Source organism: Heliangelus exortis, chromosome 18 (assembly GCF_036169615.1).
Source record: "Heliangelus exortis chromosome 18, bHelExo1.hap1, whole genome shotgun sequence".
NCBI classification, from domain to species: Eukaryota; Metazoa; Chordata; class Aves; order Apodiformes; family Trochilidae; genus Heliangelus; species Heliangelus exortis.
Window position 1 is genome coordinate 7,227,113 of NC_092439.1, and position 15,308 is coordinate 7,242,420.

Consider the following 15,308-nt stretch of genomic DNA (forward strand, 5'->3'; position numbering starts at 1 on the left):
TCATCCATTTTTTGACACCTGTTTCTGTACTTTTCAAAATCACTGTTTCCTGAACCCTAAGAGTAATTTTCTGATTTTCATGTTTTCTTTCTTGTAAGAATGCTTGCTAGAAATCCTTACTGCAACTCATTTTTGCAATCAGGACAATTGTGTGAACTACAGACACTACTGGTAACACTGCCCTCAGCCACTAACTTGCTGCAGCAGATATGGAGCAAGGAATCTTGGTGAAAACCTCCCTAGGCAAATACATTCATAGTCTAACTCATTCTTTCATCTTTTTTTTCCTTTGGAGCATGTTTTGGTTGGGTTTGGTTGGTTGGTATTGTTTTGGTTTCGTGTAATAGATGTAGTATACATGTCAGAAATTACTTTAGTATTGAGTTTTTATTCTGAAGATTTTAGCCTTAATATTTATGTCTTGTGACCATTCAAGCAAAGAACAGAGATCTTCTGAGAACAAATACAAGATAGCAGCATGTATAATTGTTTTCCCTTAGGGCTTTTTTTGTTGTATTATGTATGATGGCCAGATCAGTCCTGAAGTTGGATGATGGATCCAACCAGTGTGATATGAAGGACAACCAAAAGGAATTTGAAGTCAAAGCAAATTTGTAAGAGAAGTTTAAAGTACTTTGTTCCTGCAGTGGGGTTTTTCCTCAGTTATGCTTTCTGACACTATGAATGGAATGTAGAAAAACAAAAGTTTAGAAGAATATTCTGGTGTATACATATGCACTGAATTTTTTAGAAGTGAGCAGCTTTTATTATTTTTCATCTGACTAATGTATTAGAGAAAAGGCACTCATCCTGAGCAGTGCTGAATTGCAGCAACATGGATAAATTTCACATTAATATTGCTGTGTTTTATCCAGCATCAAATATCAACTCTGGCTGGTACACCATCTGTGTCAGCTCCTAAGTTAGGCATCCAGAGAGAAATAATTTCATACAAGTTTTTGATAGTACTGACCCCTGTCAGTGATGCCAATAGCAAAATTAGATTCTGGTGTAGATGGATCTTGTTCTTTGGTGACACTGAGCAGTTTCTTAGCTGAAAATTATTTTGAAGAATGTAGTTGTCAAATACCCTACCAGGGAAAAAACTGCTGGGCATCTAATGATTAAAGGATTGTATATGAAAGGGAGTTTCAGAGGAATTTTAATTTCATTTTAATAAGACTCTCCTAAATGTTAGAAAGAGAAGTAAAAGTTGTTGGTAAACTTCTGGGAGTTTGCCCACTTCTGGACCTTGTAAGTGCTTGACAGAAATGCAGGTTGGTTTTGGTTTGGTTTTTTTCTAAGGCAACACAGAAGAAAATAAAATGAGAACAACTTAATTCATTAGAATTATAAAACCCACCAGCACTCACAAAAGTACAGTAGATGCAAGTATGTGGTTTTCACTTCACTTTCTAATGCCTCAGATAAATGGGACATCTAGCAATACTTTCTCTGCAAAAGACAACAAAACTGACAAAAGCAAACTTAACATAATGTTAAGTCTAATTGTTTTCAGTAGCTTTCTGAGGTGGGAAGCAACTTAGAGCAATGTAATTAAATCAGCAAGGCATGAAATTGTTGAAGAAAATAATATTAATGGCTGGAAGGCCAATACAAGGTTAACTCATAAGTAATATAGAGCAGGAAAGGCTTCTTGTGTGCAGTCCAGTAGTTTTTTATTATTTCTCAATACACAGCTGAAACTTAGGGTGTTCTCACCTGCTCTGGCAAAATCAGATTGATTATCATGTAACACTAATATTGTACTTTATGGTTTTGATGCCAGCATAAAAATTGTCATAGGAACAATTCTTATAGATCCTCTTCCTTACTCCTTGTGTCACATCATTACACCCACAGAAGCAATTTAAAGTAAGAGTATTTCTACTGGTACTAGGATTTTACGCAAGGAATAAGGAAGATCTAAAGCTGTTTCTATAGAAGAAAGAAAAAACCCCACACAAAACAACAACTCTGTTTCTGGTATGACTTGGAACATTCCCAGGGCTGCTGTATTTTTATGGTTTATGACATTTCTTATTTGTTAATATTCCAAATGCAATCCATGTGACTTTGGTAGAGAATTTATCAGCAGGAGAGTGTAACCCCTGTGGAACTGTGCTGGAAATTCCTATTCCAGGGAAGACATTCAGGGCAGGTCTTGCTTCCCTCATGCTGAATTGTGTCTGACCAAACTCCGACCTATTTGTATGCAACCTTCAAGCATTCCAGAGCAGCATTGCTAAAACCAGTATCACAGAAGCTACTACATATTCTTTGATTTTACTGAGTGAACTACAAAACATAAATATCAAGCAACGTTTTTAGGAGTTTGTTTTTTTAGAAAAAACCCCAAAATTGCTAACATACAGTTTTGCTCCTTAGTTTGCTGATGAAAATGTCTTAACACAAATACAGAAAAATCACTTTGACAGAAATGGAAAACAGATTTTTGTAATCATAGCTGTTTCATTTTTCTTTTTAATTTCATAGTATGCTGACGATCAAAGAGAGAAACAAATTGGCTAAAGGTCCACTTAAAAATGTTAATATGTAGAGGAAAGCAATCTGATCTCCCCTTCTGGTGAAGTTCAGGCAGCACTAGGTGTTGAAAGTGGTGTGAAGGATTTCCACAAATGTAGCAAATGTGTGTCTACAATTCACCAATATCTGTGAATTCTTACATGCTTTCTTACCTCTTAGCCATTCCATATTTTAAGCTGTTCTTATAAGACTCAAAAGCAAATCAAACAATCATTTGTCCAGACCAGATCTTCTGTAGAGGAATAAAAATTATGTCTAAAAACAAAAGGAAAAAAAAAAAAAAAAAAAAAAAAAAAAAATGATAAAAACCAGGCAAATATGCTGATGATATGGTCTACCTTCCACCTTAAAAGTTGGTTATTAAAACAATATTTTAAATTAGTATTTGTAAAGTTGTATACCCTCTTTTTAGTATTTATGCAGCCATTTAGTATACCAACCCTGTTCCACTTGGAATCAGTAACAAAACTCTCATTTAGATTATTAGCTTCGTGTATAATTTCAAGCACAGGTGAAGAGACAATGACTCAGAAAGCTTTGGAGCTTTTGTTGCTAGAAAAGGAACTGTTCCTTTGACATTTCACAGTGTCAGGCTAACTGCAGCAAAAAGAATAATACAAGACACTTCAGGGTTCAAACAGTCTACATTTTATTTCTAAAATAACTTTCTTAAATACTTGTAATATATCTTTGTTATCTGCCAGTTTGGGAGCTCCTTAATCGAGCAGCTGATTTCTTGTTTGCTTGGATTTTTGAAGAGGGGTTTGTTGGGTTTTTTCTGGGCGGTGGGGTACTGCTTGGGGGATTTTTTTGAGCAAGCTTTGGAATACATGTTCTTCTAAAATTATATTTAAAGCTGGCATCTTCCAAAGGAAGATGTAGTAAAGGACAATTAGTCAACCAGCCAAGGATGAGAACAAAGTGTAATTCCTGCTCCCTTTCCAGTTTGATCTAGCTTTAAGAGGTTTGCAAAACCCAGTTATTCTCCTGGGTGATTTGTAATGTGAGATGAGGATTTCTTCCTATCCTATTCTGACCGTGTATCTTGGCAAAGAAAATATAGTAAAATTGCACCTTAATTTTGATAGGGTGGGATAATGGTTTAGAAAGGTTTACATGACTACAGCACTTGTAAGCATATACAGTCTTATTTTCTCACAAGCTGGTATGAGGAATAACTCACTCTGGGGAGATCAAGATAATTATTTGACAGTGAAGTTAAGGTAAAACAAGAATCTGCTCCTTGCTATTCAGGGTTTCAGATGCAAGTGATGTTACAAAGTGTTCCTAGAAGACTCCCTCACTTGTAAATGGAGTGCCAGCTCCCAAAGCATGTTCTTCTCAGAAAAAACTATCCAAAGAATGTCTTTCAATTAAACCAATTTCTGTTTTCTTATAAAAAGCAGATAAAGTCTAGCTTTGAATTATATTTTATATGGTCAAATTTATGCTTATTTAGGCCTGAAAGAGGTCACCTGAGCCATTTGAACATGTTTTCCAGGTGATTATATTTTTGACATTTACTATATAGTTACAATACCTGTGTGCTAGAAGAACATGGGCTTGGTGCTTTGCTGACTTGAAGATATTTGATGCAAAATTAAATTTATGGTCTCTCATATGGGAGGCTAAAAATTAGATAGATTTCAGCTATGCAGTCCTGGCTGTAATAAATAAAACAGCACAGTAACTGTGCAGTTACTGTGTCTCCCAGTATCACTTTGAGACTTGATTGACCTTCCCTGCCCTGCACCTCTCCCCCACCACCGAGACTTATAAATTTACATTTTGTTTTAACTGTAAGAATTAATGAAATACTCCTGATTTAATTAATTTATAAATGACTTGTCTTTCAGAAACATCCAATTGCTTTTAAAGACTCCTTTCTAAAGGCACTTTTTTTAATATCTGTTTTACATATTTGCATTGAACTGCTGTCACATATCAGAAGTACTAATCTCTTCAGAATGCCATGTAACTTCCTACAAAGAGCTGCTTTCTCTAGCTGTGCTATTTTTCTGAAATTTAATACAATTTCAGTATTTTAATGTAAGCTTTGATTGAAATAATGAATATTCAATTCATGCATTTCAAGAGCACAGATCCTCATCTTAGGACTATGATCACTTCTCTAAAGGTGATCACATTTTACAGAAACTTAGAATGTGACTAAATCAAAATGCAAGTTGAAATAAAAATAACCTATCTGAACCCCTGTATTGTGTATATGTATGGTCAGAATGCTGGAAGAGAGAAAATATGCCTAGGTCTTAGCAGTCCAGTTCTATTCTTCTGCTACATTGTCATGCATTTTCATCATTGCTTAGGAATAAATATATTTAAAATCTTTTTTTTTTTTTCTTTATAGAGCCAGTATTGTGCAAAAGCGCATAATTTATTTTCAAGATGAGGGCTCTCTTACCAAAAAAATTTGTGAACAAGGTAAGGGAAAATAAAAAATAGTTCTGACCTTCTCAATCTGTTCTACATATTTCTCTTAACTCATTATATCAAACTAAAGTTCTGAGGCCTTGAGGCATTTCATCCTATTTCAAACATGGGATCCTCCATTCCGTTATGCTCTTCCTTATCACACATACTGTTCCTTATACTTTCTTGTCTTCCCTGAAATGTGTGATACTTGCAACTTTACTCCTGGTCCTCATGTGAAACCTGTTTATCTTCAGGGCACTAAGTTTACTGAATCCTGGGCTATTAAATCTTTTCCAAAATCCTAAGTATTGCAGTTGGTCATTTTATCCCACTGGAGAATTTACGTGGTTTGGCCACCCATAAATTTCAAGCCTGTTGCATTTCGAGACCAACTGAGATTTCAACCCCATCAGATAAGAAACAGAAACAAACCCATTTTGAATCTGAAAATGACTGAAAGAGCAGTGCCTTCTTATTTAAAAGGGTAGATTTTAATAATTGCATCCACTTATAAATACCATCCGTGTATTTTGGAGTTGTAGTTTAGTCTATTGGAGCCCAATTTAAAAATAAATTAAAAGTTTGTATTTCAATCAGATTTGTTTACTGGAATATTTATTACAGCAACTTTTCCTTCCTCTGATTTTGAGCTGTATGTGTTTTCAGTGGTTACTTTACTGCTTTTTCAGACTCAGCCTCAGAAGGTGTAACTGACAAGCCAATTTTAGACTGTTGTGCCTGTGGAACTGCGAAATACAGGCTGACGTTTTATGGAAACTGGTCAGAAAAAACACATCCCAAAGATTTTCCACGTAAGTATCATTCTTTTTCTATCACTGTACCATATAGGGACTGTGAAGAGCAGTTCTTTACCACTAGTTCAGAAGTTTCCTGCAGAAGTGCTAGGCACTATTTACCTGTGGAAAGCAAATGCTTCACTTCTGGTTCAGCAGAAAGCTTACAGGGGAGGTTTCTGGTTGTAAGGCCTTTATGGTTCTATGCCTGATGATGTTTGGGCACAAAGCTACAAACAAAACACTGTATCATTTAGCAATAGTATAATCACACTTGTGTCTACCACTGCTGTCACAACTCAAACACAAATATAGTGGACTGTTAAAACCAGTATCCTAAATGGCTTGCTGTTCTGTCGTGTGATCGTTAAAGTCTTCTCTTGCAGATCTCGTCCTCAAAAATATTTTATGTGGAAACCTAAAATTACAGGATTATTAAAGTTCACTGGATTCACGGGATTATTTAGTTCACTGTCTTGTTCTTTTTTAATCTCAAGATAACAGTGTACCAGTGCAGTTGAGAACTGACAGTGTGCAACATACGCACAGAAGTGAAGACTGGACACTTAAAATCTTTGTCATAAGAAGTTAAAAATAGTTTAAAAATAGTTTGTGGCTATCTTGATGGTTGATTTTTTCCTTTTTTTTCTTTTGTGCCTTGAAAGGACGCACCAACCACTGGTCTGCTATCATTGGTAGTTCTCACTCAAAGAACTACATCCTTTGGGAGTATGGAGGATATGCTAGTGAAGGTGTCAAACAAGTTGCTGAGCTGGGGTCCCCTGTAAAGATGGAAGAAGAAATTCGACAACAAGTAGGTGTCATTTAGCAAATACTTTAAAAAACACATCCTACCTTAGCCTGTGAATGATCTGTCACTGGCAATGGCTGTGTGTGTAATTTTGCAGACCAGTTTTCAGTCAACCAGATTAGACCTGCCTGTCCTTCTAGACTCGTTCTTACTCTCGCAGAAGTATTTGTCTGTGAAGGGACAAGTAAGTTGCATTGTGAACTTAACAAATCTTTGTGTTATGCAAGGCATATCAGAGGTAGAAAAGTATAATCCATCTTTCTAACAAAAAATAAATATAATGAAAATTTAAAAGTAGTACTATACACTTCAGTAATGAAAACAATGTCTTTAATCCTTATTCATGTATTACAGGCATGCTTTCCTTGATTTCAAAAATGTTTGAATTTGGCTGCATTTGTGTGGATCTTTCCTGTAGTTGATATTGCTGAATTTGAAGTCAACTAAACTAAAAACAGTATCTAAAATAACGTTCTTAATTATTTTCACTTTTTAGCAACTGCTGCATGTTAGACAGTATTTCAGGGCCTCCTAGATAATGCTTAGATTACAGAGAGATAGAGAAAAAAAGATTCAATAATATTTATATAGACAGTGCAGAACAACCTCAAAGGATGCTTTGCCTGCAAGAAAAATTCTATAGCGAAAGGCTTTGCATACTAAATCTCATTTGCTGTTTTGTGATGCTGGAGTTTATATAATCACAAGAACAGCTGCTGAGTTTGACAAGAAACTCCCCAAACCAAGGAAAATATAATAAAAGGATCTTATAAGGTAATATATTAAGTGGATATGTAAGGAATATGAAGGAGAAAAACAAGTTACATATGGGGAGCCAGGTGGGGCATGTGATGGTGACTATGTTATGTTCTTTATCCTATAATAAACCTAGGTGTATCTGAGAATAAAAAGTAGGCCTTGACCCTAGAGAACTTGCCTTTTCATTTTTACTGAGAAGTGATTGAATTTTATCATAGCAATACTATATGAATCCAGATGGATTTAAATTTTAGCAGAACACTCTGCATAATACCTTCAATTTATAACTTTTGCTTTTTCTGTAGGAAATAGAGGTTTTTTTCGTAGTAGGTCCACATGAAATAAAGAAAATCAGCTTACTTACTATCCTTTTACTGAAAAAGAGAAAAATTTTTGTACAGTCTTCACAAGTACTTTATAAGTAAGGGTTTTGCACAGCTGATTTGTATTTGTACAAAGATCCGTTCTGGTCCAGAAGCAGCATGAGGGAGAGCTGGAGATTAGGTGCGAGTTGTGAAAGGTCATAGCAAGCATTGTGGAAAAGGCAGTGGGTTTGAAGGGTACATGGAAAAGAATGTAAATCATTACTCTTTCTGCTTTCCAGATTCTGGGTTCTTTGTCATTATGTGCCATGTATTTGCAATAAGGAGATGTATTTATATGCATGATCCAAATAAGAGGTGATTGTGACTAAAACTACATAAAATAGCTAACTGGCTACAATTGCAGGGGCTGCTGGAATCACACAGGGAAGTTAATGAATGTTGCAGCTCATTTCAATATCAGGCCTGATTGCATCAAACCTGAAAAAATTCCCCTGATTCTGCTAGTTCAGTCTAAACCAAAGTCTGAACTAGAGTTATAACTGGATATTACCTAGAACAATGCAGCATATCAACAAATAACATAAATTTTTTATTAAGTTCATTTGAATTTTTGGGTCAGTGGCTGTTTTAAGTTCAGCTGGGTTTCACCTGCCTCTGGGAGAAGATGCAGCAGGTTATTAGCCAAGGCCTTCTTTTTTAAGCCCTTTCCTCAGAAGTTACTGACAATCTCCTATCTTCCCTTGTACATTTTCAGCCTAGGACTGCTGATACTTATGGTAATAGACAAGTAGAGATGCTGCAGGGAAAAATAAATCTAGGTATATTTTTTTGTATATTATTATTTTCTGTGCTTCTGCAGCAGTTACTATTTGATAATAAATAAGACTCCAGGTTGTGAGCTCTCATCTTGTTTAATTCCAGGGGTTTCACACCTCTATCTTGTATAGGAGTCTTTGAAGTTTTGCCCTCTGAATAATTACTCAGTTACTCATAAGAAACCATTTGCATAATCATACAATGAGTTAGTTCAACAGTTAGTTTCCCTTTCATTTACCTTCATTTGCCTTACTGCTTATTTTCTTCCAGTTATCACACACCCTTCAGTTCTAATATCAAACAGGAAGGAATACAGATTTTTAGTAGAATCCAATAGTCAGGTTCTCTTTGAATAAAAGGCCTTCAAACAAGGATACAAACTTCTAGAAAGAAATTAGGTTTAGGTCAAAGCCTAGTCTTTCCCCAGTGAACTCTTATAACTCCTGCAAAAGTGAGACCAACAAAAAATCCTACCCTTCTCAATGTCTCTAATAGTTGAGAGCCCCATCAAGCCTTAAAAAGATTTTCTCTGCCTCTTGATAACTGCCTGGGTTGCAGTAAAGCAAAGCTAGAGGCGGGGGGGGGACTGTTGCTTCTGGGAGATTCATTCATTTGGACAATATGCAATAATTTTAGCTCTCCAATACACAGACATAAAATCACTAGGAAGCGTCATATGTTCAAGACAATATGATTGGATTGCTAGGCATTATTTCCTAATTTTAAAGTCTTTTAAAATAGCTTGCATTTTCATTTCCTGCAGTTAGATTTTATTGTGCAGTTTTGCTATCACAAAATTATTACTAACCTGTAGCAGATTCATCCAGTGAAAAGAAGTGATGAAATGACTTTCAAATTTATTTTTTTTTTCAGTCTAGCGCTGTAGTACTTTTAAAATGTGAACATTTCAAATTCAATGCTCTTGTGCTGTTCATACTGAGAGACAAACTCCATCTGAGAACAGGTCGACACTCCAAACACCAGACTTTGGTCAGAGAAATTGGTCTGATCTGGGTTAACTGCTTGAAACTACTCTGGTTTAGAATGGCAGCTCTAAATCCTAACAAGGCACAACAGATGCATTTCAGGATCAACTCCAAGGAGCTCAGGAACTGTCTTACAGCAACACAAGCAGAATGTTAAGTAACACAAATGGTAGAAGAGCTAACACCAATAATGATGTTGTTTGTCAAGCACATAGAGCAGACACATAGGCTCCTTCTCTGCTGAAGGACATTGCCTAAGCTCTTGTTGACTTTAGCTAAGTCTGTATTTTAAGGGTGAAAGTACCACCAAAAACTAAATTAGAGAAGAGTTTACTTCTGTTACTTTCATCTGCAGTGGCTTAACCTGTGATTAGAATGCAGTGGCTGCACAGCCATTGGCATTCAGCTGCCTATTAAGAAGGTGCTGCAAACACTAAAGAAGTGTCTGAACTCTCATTAGCAGTGTTTGTCAGAAACCACAGGATCTTCCCCTGTTTTCTCTCTTGTTGCATTGTAAATATTGTTCAAAAGAACAGCATGATATAACAGCAGAAGAGCTCATTTGACTTGCAAATGCTTAATTATTCAGACAAATTTTCAACCTAAACAAAAAACTAAGTAAAAATTCCTATGATGTCATGTTCATCATTCAGCGTTAGCTTTTTAGGGTTTGGGTTTTTTTGTTTGTTTGTTTAAAAACCTCAGTTCTGAACTCTGCTACTGTGATTATATCAGATGCATATTTCTAACTGAATTCCAGCAGTACACAGAAAAATACCATCTACAAATATCATATATCTTTCCAAAATCAAATACAAATATATGAATGTTGTTTGGCCCGTGTCATTTTCTAAGACAGCTATTTCTTGTGTTTAACATGCATCTTCAGAATTATGTTACACTTGTATTAATATTTAATGAATCAAGTACCCAAGACAATAAATGGAGAAGTTATTCATCTGTCTTTTTTCAGTCAGTGATATATTCAAATAAATGCCATTATTTATATTTTGAGCCTTATTCTGCCAGTCCACGTATATTATATGGAAAAAAGCTAAACAGAACTTATTGGAAAGGAGGCAATCAAAAGTAGAGTGGAAGATTTTTTATCTGCAGTGGCGTTCACCAACGTGGTGACAATTTTGTGCTACAATCCTGTTAAGTTGGTAATATTAATTTAGTTGATGAGGATACAATTATTTTTGCCTCTCTTGCCTTTGTGTATAACTGACTTTTTATATACTTTCAATACTTTTAAGACATTGAGTATTTTTAAAATATCTCAGTTAAGAATAAATATCAACTTAGAAAACAGAATTCCTTAAAATAGCCTCTATTTTTAAATTCCATTGACATACGGGAAAAGAGTTTAATAAACATTTTTTATTGTAGACTGGAAAGCACTTGGACTACATAGTTCATAAAGCTATTTTTGGTACAAAAGATAGTTAAATTATTGATATTAGTCACAGGTTTGGGGGTTGGTTATTGAATATCTGACAGACAGATATGCCTATAAAGCAAGCAAGGATTGAGTGAGTGCATTTGTGACATTATAAATTGCATGATACAAGATGGGATTTATTGCTCCTATTCAGGTGTAAAAATCCTCTATTAGTTGACAGTGGAGTGATAGTGCAAGAGGATGGATGATTTCTTGAAGACTGTAATTTTCAGCACACATAAATCAGAACAGTTACTTTTCATTTAAAATACGCTTATTAATCCATTAACTGTACCTCCTCTTTTTCAGTTTGAGAGAGGATTCTTAATATGAGGGAAAGGGGAATGAAGAGAAGTGAAATGGACAGTCAGTGTTTTTGTCCTCGCAGGAAGAAATTATAACTTTGTTCATTTTTTTTATCTATAATGTATAATCTTTATTTGGCTTTGTAGTCATGAAGGTTGGGGTCTATGAAGTGATGGTTTATACTTTATGTTCATGTATGAAGGAGGAAGCTGTGCTTCAGGGCCATGCAGGGGGCTGAAGTCAGACCTCTAAAAGCAGTTTTCCAGAAATGCACATAGTACAGTTTTCAGATGAAAACTTTGCTGCCTGACTTTTGTGCTTTTGAAATAAACCCATCCAAAAATAAATAAGTCTTTTTCATAATTAGTTTTAACACAATATATACAAAGGGGAACGTGCATGGGTAATGGTTAAATGTATATAATAAACCCAGACCTATATGACTGCATAATATATATATTAATGTTTAGACATGAGAAGGCTGTCGGTAATAAATTTTCTTATCTGTGTAAACTACATCAAAAGCCTGTAGCTACCCATAGATGTGTAATGAGATGTACCCACTATCTGAAATCTGCTTGAGCATCACTAGATTTTCCTCTATCTCCTTTCCTTTATCAAAGGGCTGAGTTGTTACTGACTAATACACAGCCATGAATAATAGGATTATGTTTTCTTAAAACACAAGATGCATGCATCCCACTGACCTTTAGACTAAGAAGGGCATCCAGAATTTCTTAAAAACAATTGTGCCACTGTGATCTGTTATCATTTCCCTTCTCCATGTCTTGAAGATCAACAATGCTGCAAATGAATGAAATCACCTGGTTTATTTAAACTAAACAAAAATACTCACTAAACAGCTTGTTTTGCTGGCAAATTGAAAATGCATTAGTTTTTTTAAAGCATGAGTTGGAATCCCTCATACAGACTTTCTCAGAAATGCTGTACAGAGCCTATTTCTTTTCATTTTGCAAATAGAAATGCAGTTTTTCTACATCTCATATAAATTCACTTTAATAATATCCTCTTAAAATTAGAGAAACTTAAAGTTAAAGAAATTTAAAAACGTGAATTTTGTACGTGTACACATGAGTGTTTGTAGGCAAATACACTCAGTTCATCTGAATTTTACATCACATCAGTAATGTTAAAGATGTGAAAGGCAGGTGACTCCTTGACTATTAATATAGTATCAATGATATTCATGTTCCTTAATTCAGTCAGAAGGCTGCCTATGTGAATGTCAGTTCATCTTTGCACACTTGGGACTTGTTTGCCTGGGGCAGCTTTTGGGTATAAGGAATGGTTTGTGTTTAAACAGACAATAGTTATGCTGCATTAACTCCCCAGATGGAAACTGTTCTGGAGGGTTGGCTTTCTTGCATTTTAGCTTAGTAGTGTTCCAACAAACTGAAAGAGCAAACAAAGGGAAAGTACTGCACAAAAGAATCCTAATGCAGAGTAATAGTGTTCATAGGGGATCTGTTCTTACAGCAGCTCATTGAAGAAGAATCCAGAGTTCCCTGTTCTGAGCATTACTAAGGAAGACATCTTTCCTTGAAATTACTGTGTGTGGTGCCAATGCTCATTAGATTCAATTGAAAGGCTCCTCATTACTTTAATGGGAGTTGAATCAGCCCTCCACACATTCACAGCCAGAGTTGAGTCAGATTTAATCCCAGTGGTTTAACTTCTAAAATTCTGTAAACTTTCTCCTTGGAGTTAGCATGTGGGTGTGGGGCATACAGAACTTTTGGGATGTATCATCTTATGTCACGTCATGGGAAATAGATCTAAATCAAAAAATGTAATTATTTTAAAAGAAAAAAAATTCCTATGTGAACTTCAGATCATTATTTCAGAGTGAAATTCCAGGGTCAAGTGTCAGCTCTTACATGGGATAGATAGTGTGTTTGTAGTTAAGTGGGGCAGAGTTTATTTACTTCTATCCTTACTTACCTTTATCTTTTGACCAAACATTAGTGTCCTTTTTGATTGTGGAATTGCATTTATACTTTTATAATACCTTAGGAAAAAATGCCACTCAGTCTCAGTGCATTTGCAACAGTGTTAAGGAAAATGCATGTGAAAATTCATTTTCACTGAACAAAATTAGAAGAAAGCCTATTCCATAGATACTCAGCTGTTTTAAGTGCTTCCTTTTTCAAAAGTTAATTACGTGATTACTGCATTACTTAAGAGCTGAGATGAACATATTTATGATGAGCAGAATCTGAATAGATTTTTAATGCATCTTTTTTAGCTCTTCCTGAGGCTAGAAGTGCTTATTGAGATCTTAATTTACAATAGATTACTGCTACTTTTAAAAAGTACTTTCCCACTCTCCATAATTGATATATTAGTATCTCCCCTAAGCATATTTTCTTGTTCATCTTTACTCCATTAAGATTAAACAGAATGGTCATTAGATCATAAAGAAATAAAATATTCACTTCCCTACTTACTGCAAAAAAGCTGCTATTATCTGTCAAATATAAAGATTAACTTTACCTTCAGGTACATTTTTAATGGCCTTTTAAATATAGCCCTGGACCACTGTAACACAGTAATAGATTAACTTTCTTCATTGGGGGAAGTATATCTTAATTAGGTGCCAGCCCTGGAATTTTTTGCTTGGCTCATTCACTTAGCTGTGAAAGACTTTTATCCTTGGTTATCTGAATTCCTGCCACAGTTGCAATGCAGGTTAAAATGAGGGAGACAATTTGTACTTTATTACTTGCTATAGACTTTTTAATAGGTTTTAATTAAAATGTCAAAGATCATATTCTATATATATTTCTTGTTCAAATAACAGTGGAGAATGTGAGTTTGTAAAGATATGAAATAATCCAATTTTCAGTGTGCAAGTATAAATTGAATTTGCAAAGAGGTGTTCAATCATGCAACAAAACCAAAATTTTATGCTTAGAATCTAGCCTTGCCAGAATGGTATGTGTTTCCATTGCTCCCTCTATTCCCTCATTAGTTTTTTCCATGGCTCTTTTCTCTACAAAAAAAAAAAAAAAAAAAAAAAAAAGATTGTTTCAAATAGTCATTTTCAAAGGGCATCAGGAAGCACAGAGGCCACTTCTATTTTTATGACTAACACATATTAAATACATAAAAGTTATGCAGCAGCATAGCTGCAAAGTTGCTTTTGCCTGCAATGGTCATGTTTACTCTCTTCTAAAGTAGATAAACTTTGCAGAAAAAATACAGAGTTAATGACTAATTAATTTTATCTGGAGCAATTGTAGTCAGTTTTACGTTGTTGATGATTTCACTACTAACTCTGTCATGACTCCAAAGTCAGTCTTTGCAGACAACCAGAGCAGTATCAATATTCCATAGTTTTGTTACTGACACTGAGGTGTCTCCATCAGTGCTTGGTTCAGAGTCAATTTTCTGGGTGCCCTTGGCTATCATTCAGAATCATAATGCCAAGCATTCAGATATTCTTGCTTAAGTTTATTTTATTATTTTTAAATTGTTGCTATTTTCAGTAACAGGCACTGAAGGTCCTTCAAGGGAAAATCTCTTTTCTCAAGAAATCTGGGGGGGTTATAATGGCAGTCTATGATTTTATTAAGTCATTAGCAAAATGAAATTATGCTTCATCCATTTTAAAAGAACTAGCTTTTAATTAAGTGTTCATGGGAAAGCTAAAGAAAATGGTCTTTTTGGTGCTATAAACTGAAATTATAGTCAGCAGGTTTTACCAAGTACTTTGTTTTAAAACCAAAGATATGTTTGATTAGATTAAGGCTTCTTTTATTTTAAGTCAGGAACTTAGACTTTAAGGTAACAATTCTTTGGCATCAAAATCACCACTTTCTCTAAGTGGTGGTTTAATATTGCTATTTACAACAGGTCACCTTCCTCAGTGCCCTGGGTCTCCTGGGCTGGGTCAGATGCCCACATGAGCAGTTCAGTTTAGGGGCTGATCTCATCTCAGCACTGCTGCCTTTTCCCAGCTGGGGAAGGAAGGTGTTCTTTTCTACTTGACTTGGTGTTTTGACACATCTCTCTGAAGTTTGGTGTGCCTTGTCATTCTATTGGGAACACTGTTATTTCTTCTTT

General features: G+C 35.1%; 1 protein-coding gene across 4 annotated transcripts in view; it reads left to right on the forward strand.

Annotated features, from left to right (window-relative positions):
• The window catches only part of SPON1 (spondin 1), a 272,520-nt gene that overhangs the window by 185,676 nt on the left and 71,536 nt on the right, over nt 1–15,308 (forward strand). For all 4 annotated transcript variants that reach the window (XM_071761773.1, XM_071761772.1, XM_071761774.1 and 1 more), the window contains 3 exons: nt 4,916–4,989; nt 5,670–5,792; nt 6,440–6,588. In XM_071761773.1, the coding sequence (XP_071617874.1) occupies nt 4,916–4,989; nt 5,670–5,792; nt 6,440–6,588 (346 nt within the window). The remainder of the gene's footprint in view (nt 1–4,915; nt 4,990–5,669; nt 5,793–6,439; nt 6,589–15,308) is intronic.